This window comes from Sebastes fasciatus, chromosome 2 (assembly GCF_043250625.1).
Source record: "Sebastes fasciatus isolate fSebFas1 chromosome 2, fSebFas1.pri, whole genome shotgun sequence".
In the NCBI taxonomy this organism is placed as follows: domain Eukaryota; kingdom Metazoa; phylum Chordata; class Actinopteri; order Perciformes; family Sebastidae; genus Sebastes; species Sebastes fasciatus.
This window is the reverse complement of record NC_133796.1, coordinates 12,788,745-12,798,757: the sequence shown is the minus strand read 5'-3', so window position 1 is coordinate 12,798,757 and position 10,013 is coordinate 12,788,745. Positions and strand designations below refer to the sequence as shown.

General features: G+C 39.1%; 1 protein-coding gene across 2 annotated transcripts in view; it reads left to right on the top strand.

Moving 5' to 3' along the window:
* Positions 1-5,149: 5,149 nt before the first annotated feature.
* The window catches only part of tox3 (TOX high mobility group box family member 3), a 45,353-nt gene continuing 40,489 nt past the window's right edge, over positions 5,150-10,013 (top strand). The window contains exon 1 of one of the 2 annotated variants that reach the window (XM_074610145.1): positions 5,150-5,575. In XM_074610145.1, coding sequence (XP_074466246.1) covers positions 5,474-5,575 — 102 coding nt within the window. In that variant the 5' untranslated portion in view covers positions 5,150-5,473. The remainder of the gene's footprint in view (positions 5,576-10,013) is intronic. The other variant, XM_074610153.1, reaches the window with a different exon arrangement.

The following is a 10,013-nucleotide window of genomic DNA, read 5'->3' as shown; positions in this document are numbered from 1 at the left end:
CCAGCACAGCACAGCACAGTTTAGCACTGTATGTCATTGATTAAGCTTGCACATATTACATGCCAATGCACATCCCACTTGCATAGTGTTTTCTTCTGTCTCAAAGCAAGTGCTTAAAAGCACCCTCATAGACAAACTTGCATATTATCTGAAAAAGTAAAGAAATAGTAGTATGATTTATTCCATACAAAATGAATATATGTATTGCTATTATTTATAGTATGATAGCCATCCATTAATTAGTCAGTTTAAGAAGTAGAAGTATAATTCCTAATTATATTGTTGCTTGTTGGACTTGAGTTTGCCATGTTGATAAGAGTATTAAATACTTGACAAATCACCCTTTAAGGTACAATTTGAACAGATTAAAAATATGCAATTAATTTGCGATTAATCGCGATTAACTATGGACAATCATGAGATTAATCATGCTTAAATACATGTATTTTAATCGATTGACAGCCCTAATATTTAATGAAGGAAAAAGTACTCCCATTTGAACACAGCCGCAGGTATTGTACTTTAAAAAAAAAAAAAGCATAACAGAATACAAACAAAAGTTAAATTGATAGCCGGATTAATAAGGTCCTTTTAAAACTTACACCTAAAATGACTAGTGGTGCATTGAAATGTCTGTCCATGTGAACCCAAAAAGTAAAAAAGTAAATGCAAAAAGTCTTCAAGCAATTTATTGATTGACTTTTTTTTAACTTTTGTACACACATTAAAACAGAAAACACGCAGGAACAAAGTGGATATCGACATAATATTTCTGGATGCTCTATTACTGCACATTTGAACCTTCAAAAAACAGTGTGATGCATTACAGAGCAGGAGGTGCAAAGTAATATCAAAAGCAGTCTGCCAACTGTATCCAATTAAAAACTTGTTATTTTAAACTATATACTGTACACCCTGGTACTCCCTGCTGACAATGAGTAAGAGGTGACACTGAAGCTGTAACATGGCAGGTTATGATTAAACAGTAGTGGATGTTCACTTAAACAGAACGCATTGACATATTTCAAAACAGAGATTTAATGGTAAATAAAGAAAACCTGACATTTGCAGACAAACATGACACAACTGCAAAGCTTTGCGTGTGTATTCTCATGGCCGATAGCATTGATTTTCATGTTTCTTCCGACCTCTTCTTTCCTCTCTGGAGAGCTGAATGTGACAGGTGAATGAAAAGACTCTTATTGTGCGCTTACCGCACAACCAGGAGTATAGCGAGCATAAAATCCACCATTTCTTTTTGGCAATTTTTAATTGATATGACAGTTTGTGTTAGAAATGCATAGTGTACATTGGCCTTTTTTATTCCATTTAATTTTGACATATAGTAGGAAAAGCACAGGTGTAATTAATAGCATTAATTATGGCTGTGTTCCATTCAGGTGTGCATATTCCAGGGTACTGGTATTGTGCATGCTGTTATGGCTTACTGGGACACTTTAATGTAACACAGCCATCATTAATGTTATTAATTGCACCTGTGCTTTTCCTATATGCCAAATCAAAATGCCTGCAGTGAAAAGGGCTATACTATATATAGATTTTAAAGTTCCACTCATGAACTATTCATCTTCAACATTCACACAACATAGTGAATATCTTTTTACAAAGACAAACAGGTGTAACCTACTATTTACTTGTATTACATTTCCAATAAAAACAACTTCCTGTTTCTTGGTTCTCAGTGACATATTTCCTTCAACACTATGTCAATATTTTTACTGCACCCAGTTTTACTTACAGGTCTTTGCTTTCTATTCCTTTATGACTTTCTCTTTACACAAACCTTTCAACTGTTTCACCAGTAAACAATAAACTATCTTTACTTGTTTTTCTCACACATAGACCTACAGTACAGCTTCCTATAAACCTGACGAGACAGTATTACAGTAGGTGGGCTTCTACAATATGGATCCCTGGTGCACACCTATTCTCACTAGTGCTGTGTTCTACTCAAAAATAATATATCTGATCTGCTTGTCTGGAAATAACAGTTTCCAGCAGCCGCCTTAAAGTAACACTTGCGCAATCTTGTCTTGTTTCTGAGAAACTGAGAAAAAAACTGAGAAGTGTATTGGGAGAATTGTACACAGACTACACGGTAAACAACAGAGTGGTGAAGAGCACATGGTTGTGTCAGGTGGCCAGGGATACATACGTGTCAGTTGGTATTTCCATCATCACTGCAATGATAAAGTTATATTTAAAAATTAGTCAAAGGTACAAATTACAGGGTAATTTAGGGTAAAATTATGTTTGGCAAAATTATAGTTTTTTTTTTTTCTCTGTAATGTTATATCAGCTGTAATCGTGATCAGTTGTTGACATTTAGTTCATGTCAGAAGGTAACATTGGAAAGATGACATCCCCCATTTAATCCTATTGGGACTGACTCTGTAGCTGTAGATGGCAGTTAGGTTAAACCAGCCCGTTCTCATTCCCAGGCTGTCAAACACTGACGCTTTGTCGCAGCCATCAGCGCCGCACAAGGCACCCTTTAGCATCGCTATACAATGCACCGGGCTTTCCATTAATTATAATGTAAACCCTTTTGCGACTGCTGGACTTTCATCCAGGAGACGGCTGTTCGTGTCCCGTGCGTTACATTTCACTTTCAGTTTACAATCAGCTGATCGTTCGTGTCTGGTGTTCACAATGTCAAGTTACATTTTCACAACGTTTAAGCCCAACCATGTAGTTTTTTCCTAAACCTCAGTGGTTTTGCTGCCTAAACCTAAGCAAGTGATTTTGTTTGATTCACAACATTAAGCACGTGTTTACTGCTACCGAAAAGTGACGCCAAGGGGTCTGACAAAGCGTCAGTATGTGACGAAGTGGGATGAGTGTTGGTTAAACTATGACTCAGTTTTTTTTAAGCCAGCACCAATACAATACATCATGTCTCTTTCAAAACAGTCCAAATGAAAGGTGAATAACATAAACTTTATTTCAGCACCACATGTTGCCCATGTGACCAAGTACTTTAGTTTGCCTAAACTTAATAATATGTTAATAATAAAAGGGCTGTCGGATCAGTAAACACTCACAGGAGTCCATTCTGGAAAAGTCAAAAATTGTTTTACAAACACTGTTGACACAGTCAAACTGACTCAGATTTTAGTATGAGGACTTGTTCAAAACACATGCATATTCATATCATGAAAGTTGAAAAAATAGTGTCAAATTGTTTTCTCAGTGGCCTCTGAGCACCGCCACCACCGTCACCATTAGCTGTGGTACTCTCTCATATTTTTCTTCCTTTGCTCCTCATTTTTTTCTAAATAGCCTATTGCTATCATCATTGCATCTGATCATTATTTTTATATGAAACAGGGCGGCATGGGCAGACTTCCAACTGATGTCTCAAAAAACCAGACATCAGAATGTTACATTAAAGTCCCTGTGATCTAGAGCACAGGCTTGCCATAACTTTAAATTGTGAGCAACCTGTACTTCAAATGAGAAGATGAATAAAGTGTATCTGAATGATTACGCTACATTATCTGAAGAAAAAAAGTAAGACAAAAGGATATAAAATATATACAGTTGATTATAATACTACTTTTTTAAAAACATGCTGTCATTCCCCCACTGACTAGAATGACTTTAAACTTGGCAATCAGACAAAACAAAAAGCATGATGTAGTAATAGACCTATAAATAAGTTAAAGGTCCCATATTATGCTCATTTTCAGGTTCATACTTTTGTGTTTCTACTAGAACATGTTTACATACTGTAATGTTAAAAAAAAACTTTATTTTCCTCATACGGTCGGCCTGAATATGCCTGTATTTACCCTCTGTCTGAAACGCTCCGTTTTAGCGCATTTTGACAGAATTGTGACGGAATTGTGAAGGAATTGCAAAAGAATTGCGTTGCTAGGCAACAGCTTGGGTCCATGTGTACTTCCTGTCAGCTGATGACATTCACATACACTGCAACCAGGAAATAAACTGGGACACATTTAGAATGTTTACGTTTAAATCTGTGTAAAGGGTCTAAATATTGTATATTCGTGACATCACGAATGGGCAGAAATCCTGACGGCTTGTTTCAAATGCAGAGTTTCTGAATACGGGGCTGTGTGTATTTCCCTGTGGATTGAGTGTTTCGATACTTTCACAGTATTTATAATAAAAAAAACATGAAAATCTCACTTTTTTATAATATGGGACCTTTAAGATAATACAATGCATACACATATACATGCAATAAAAGACTCCTAGTAATTGTAAATTATCACATGCACTACATTTGACATGGACTCTAAATAAATGCAGTGCTTTCATGGGAGTGGCTTAGTGTGTTTCGGGAGTGGCTTAGTGTTCTAAATATTGTATATTTGTGACCTCACGAAATTCCTGACGGCTTGTTTCAAATGCAGAGTTCCTGAATACGGGCTGTGTGCATTTCCCTGCGGAATGAGTGTTTCGGTACTTTCACAGTATTTATATAGGACTTAAGCCTGCTTTATAATAAAAAAAAACAACATAAAAATCTCACTTTTTTATAATATGGGACATTTAAGATAATAAAATGCATGCACATAAACATGCAATAAAAGACTCCAATAATTGTCACATGCACAACATTTGACATGGGACTTGAAATAAATGCAGTGTTTTCATGGGAGTGGCTTAGTGTGTTTGGGGAGTGGCTGTCGTGTTCACACATTTCGCCTTGTTCATCATCACTCCCAGACAGGCAGAGCCGAGGGCTGAACTCGAAACACACTCACTGTACTATACATCACATCCACTAATTGCACCATCTGTGTAGAGGTGGTGTTGCGCTTGTTTTACAAACCCCCAAAACAACCAATGCATTTAAGCAGATGGGCAGCTAGCTACTTCTTCTTCTTACTCAAACTGCTCCAACAACAAGTTTCCTAAGTTGGAGAGAAATAAACTTCTGCAGAGGAGAGGAGGATATATACACGGACACATTTTGGCACCGTTTTGACGCGCGGACTTCCTTTCGTGGTTGCCACTTTGTTGCAGTTTTGTGTTTCGCTGCGTGTGAAGAAGAAGAAGAAGAAGAAGGAGGAGGAGGAGGAGGAGGAGGAGGAAAAGGAGGTGGACCCACGCTCAGGCTCAGTCGCCGGTCTCGTGGCTTCTTTGTATACAGCAGCAGCAGCAGCAGCTGTGCGTAAATGCATCGTGGACTCACTCACAGCGTCTATCGGCTGCTGCTTGACGGACAGCTTCTTCTTCTTCTTCGGCTCGGTCCAACCTTCCCGTGGGCTTCCTCGGAGATGAAGCGGCTGAACCAGGTGTAGAAGAGGAATATCTAAACTTTACCCCGAGCCAAGTGTCTCATTCACACCCCTCAACCCAACAACAACAGAGCTTGGGTCAGTTTCTCTTTCTCTGTGCGTCTGTGTGCGCTGGGATTGTAAACGGCACAGAGTGCTACAGCTGCTCACACACACTCACACACACACACACACACACCATGGATGTAAGATTTTATCCGACTGCTGGTGGGAATGCTATTCCAGGAGAACCAGCAAACCTGGATTTTGCCCACTGTTTGGGCTACTACAACTTCAACAAGGTGAGAAAAACCCTCTGTTTTGTGTTGTTGTGTGAGCATGCTGAGTGCTGAAACCATGAGTGCCTTAAATCCATATAAAAATCAAGTTGAATTAAAAAAGTAGTGATATTTTATTATATCTCCACTTATTTACCCCTGACTTCACCCACTAATCATGTCTTTCTGAAAGTTGCTTAATGAACACTTCCCTCTCCTGCTTCAAACTTTGCTATTAATAATGGAAATGAGAGCACAAGACAAGTGTAGTGGTGAGACAGTGTTACTTTAGTCCAGCTACACACTGATGATGCACTGCTAAACTCTCACCAGACTGAGTGATGTGATCCACAGTCAGTCTGACTATATACAGTTACATGTTCCTAGACATCACTGATGGATCATTGCATCAGCAATCTAAACATTACAGCAGGCTATTAACATGCACTGTAATGTGATGAAAGTATAAGACACAGTGTGTCAGATACTCTGCTGCTGCTGGACTGTGATCCTGTTTGCAAGACCCTCAACATGATGCAGTTAAATACCATGTTGTACAACTTGTTTATTACCCTTTGGCATGTCGTTTTGTTAGTGAGTTATACTGTTCTTCCTCTATGCCCACTCATTACAACTTTATTTAGAGTATTTAACTAGCTTCGGGGTTGCTGTTGGAGATAGTGTTGGAAATTAACTTTACTGCTCCTCTTAGAAACACAAACACACAAAAAGAGCACACTTTTCTATGTTTAGTATTATTTTATTTATTTTATTGTCCTTTATTTAACCAGGTTAGTCCCATTGCGATCAAAGATCTCTTTTACAAGGGAGACCTGGCCGAGATAGCAGCAAGACAGTTATAGTGAAAGTAACAGACAACACATAAATTAACAACATTATAAAACTTGCTCATACAAAAACATTTGCACACAGACAACCTCGACTGCAGCGATTTAACCAGAGCCTTAAACTCATTCAAGGTAACTAAACTAGTATGAATGCATTCATTGTCAGCATTGCATTGCACCTATCTTAAACATGACATCAGACTGTCATACTAACAGAGGCAGCCACATGATGAACACCACAGTTGTATGTAGCCTATTTTCTGCATTGTTTACAAGTTGGTTTATTCACCTCCCTACATCTGCATACAAGCAGCCATGTTTCTAAGTTGTGAGGTATAGCAAGTTTATTAACTCTCTTGGCAGAGGTTATGTAAAAACACAGATGATAGTTTGTGATGTTTTCTCAGTGATGTAACACTTGAACTATGCGGCCCGTGTTATCCATCAGGAGCTTGACTCCCTCGTACCCCAGCAGCGAGAGGGAACATCACTTTGACAGACTAATGACACAACTGCGGCGTGCTGTTTTTACAAAGTTTAAACAATGGTAGCCCCTACATCCCACACCCCTTCTCTCTCTCTCTCACACACACACACACACACACACACACACACACACACACACACACACACACACACACACACACACACACACACACACACACACACATCACCCCCTTCCAAATTATTCAGCCCTATAGTGCTGTTTGCCCTTGCAATCTGATGCTGCTCTAAACAGTTACCAGGTTTGTCTCACTGTTTCATCAGCTCTTTGTCATGTGGCCAAGTTGTCATATGTGCCCAATTTCATCATGTCTTCATCAGCCTTGAGAAATTTTAACTGCATTGCTTTGAATCGGCGTAAGAGGCGAAGTGCGATTTTACTCCCGCTCATAAATTCCCCAGGTCAAGTGAAATTTTCCATCTGTAACAGTAATTGGCCACAATGCAAAAGGAGGCAGAGAGCGAGAGGGAGGGTGGCGGCGAGAAGGTGCTTATCCAGTATCTCCACCAGTTATGTTGGAGAAAGAGAGAGAGAGGGAGAGGGAGAGTACAAAGCATGCATTTCATGCTAATTACAATGCCTTTCCATGGCGAACAAATAGGCTCTTTCGCATGCATCTTTCAAATAAGCCTCCCAATTTATTTGAATCAGCTCGCTGAAAGGTGGCACAATGCAGAGCGGTTAGTCATCCAAAAGACGCGGCGTGCTTACAAGTCCCACAGAACTGAGGCATTACTTCTTTAATCTATTTATAGGCCGTCACAGCACCTTCTTTTTGCAAAAAACGTTCACTAGATTCACAGTTTTGATTTGAAAACACCCTCTCAAAACGCTGGAACAGGAAATGTTCAATTTTAATGACAACAGAGACAGAAGGGCCCAGAGGCACTTTGAAACATCAGAGATTCTTTTAAATTTACAGAAAAATCCAAACGAGTGGCACAAACTTAATTAGGTGCTGCAGTCATGACTAATGAAGCTGCCTTTTTGTTGGCACCGAGATGAAGGAGGAACAGCGGTACTGAGGAGAAACATGCCACAACTTCACACGGCTGAATAATACTCACAAAATGATAAATTCAGGAAAGATCACTTGATGTAATCTGGTACACTGTTCCTTTATCAAAACTCTCCTTACAGCAAATGCAAAGGTTTAAGTGGAGGACAGGGCTGTCACAGCAGGGTCCGCTTCTCGTAAACTACCTTTACTTAAGGTTAAACACTTATCAGCTGTGCTCAAGGGCACACCTGCCAAGACTCCTACTTTTACTGATTGGTTGATACTTCAAGTTGCGTTTTTTTTAAATTTATATCTGTTATAATGACTCTTAGCTTTACTGGCTCATGTTAAGAACACCTGGTATTAGTCAATGAAATGTATAAGAGCTTCCTTTTTAAAGTTTAGACAACTTAAAATGAACACATCGAGTCCTCATTTGTCCAATTTCTTATTTTGGTGATGCCGGTGATGCGAGATAGTTAAAGTTCTGTAGCTTTTCTGGGCAAACTCCTCAGCATCAACCAAAGACTAGGAGCTGTTTGGATTTGTAATCTGGTTTTGGTATTTTGTAAAAGTCAAATTTGATTGACTTTAATGGTTTCATGAAATGGACTTTGTGTTTTTTCCCATATTTATGGCCATCTGGTCTATTTCTTTTTCTTCTTTTAAGGTTTAATAATGTTTCAGATACAGTAACCATTTAGTGCGGGCTTTCATTACCTCCAGGCGCAGAGACTGAAATTACCAACAGATGTTAATACAAACTCTTCACCTGCACTGGTGCTAACACTTGAGGCTTATTTGCAAAAACGAATCCCAGCTCCACTGAGACGTCATAATTCTTTGGTAATTGACCAAACATCTGAGTATTTTAATGGTGCTATTGCAGAAGCATACAGACAAACATATAGACAAATAGCTTCATAGCACATTGTAGATGGAAAGGTGCAAACTAAAGTCATCCTGTGAGACCTTCTATATTATTGTTGATGTTGAGCTGAGACGAGTTATCATCAAATTTCTAATTGACAGCTTCTTTTGACTTAAAGTTATAATCCTTCAGATTTCCATGAATCAAACCCCATTTTTGTGATTATTTCTGGTCGGCAGTTTCCGTGCAACAGACATTCATTACCAAACGATATATTCGTTTTTATTGGTAGTGGCAGAGTCTGCCATTCCTGCACTAGATTCAAAAATTGTACATTATAAATGTGTCTACAAAAAAAGAAAATTTTCAGCATTATTTTTCATCAGTGAGCTGCTGGCAACAGGCTGCACACCACCAAGAAGACTACTAGTGCCATGTTCAGCATGAAATCAGATTGTGGTTGTAATTACTATTGACTGACTTCTTTATTAAATCAGCGTTTATTAGTGTGGTTGGTTGCGTTGTAAACAAATGAACCGTTTGTTCTTCTGTTGTATTTCTAAAGCTGGAGATGTACTAGTTTTTTAACCATGCATTCAGGTCATGCAACACATTGCGTTAATTTCTGAGGATGTACACAACCAACGCTCCAAACGGATGCAGAATATGTGAGGCAACCATCATACGCACGCGAATGCATAGTTAAAAGCAAGTATATCTGCGGCTTAAAGGGAAAGTGTGTAGGATTTGGTGGCATTTAGTGGTGTGGTTGAAGATTGCAACCAACTGAGTACTCCTTTGCTCACTCCTTCCTTTCCAAGACGGCGAGTGCCGAGTGCAAAACCGTGGTAATGCCGTTCGCCTCACTCAGAGGCCATCCTTACCATACAAACAGTACTTTAGGAGCAACGGAAGTTGACGGCGGCTGGCGATACCACGGTTTTGCACTCCGCGGCTCACTGCACCGTTACTGCAGTTTCACAAGCGTGTCGGAAAACTACAGTGGCCTTCAGGTAACGTTAAAACGTGAAAGTCTCTCTGTAGAGCCAGTGTTTGGTTTGGACTCATTCTAAGCTAACGAAAACACAACAATTCAGGTGATTATACATTAATGAAAACATAGTTATGAATATTGTATTCCATTTCTGCTAATAGATCCCCTGAAATGTTACACACTGTTCCTTTAAGAAAGTAGCTGCTCGTAGTGTTTTTGATGTTGTATTAAACCACTTGCTGTT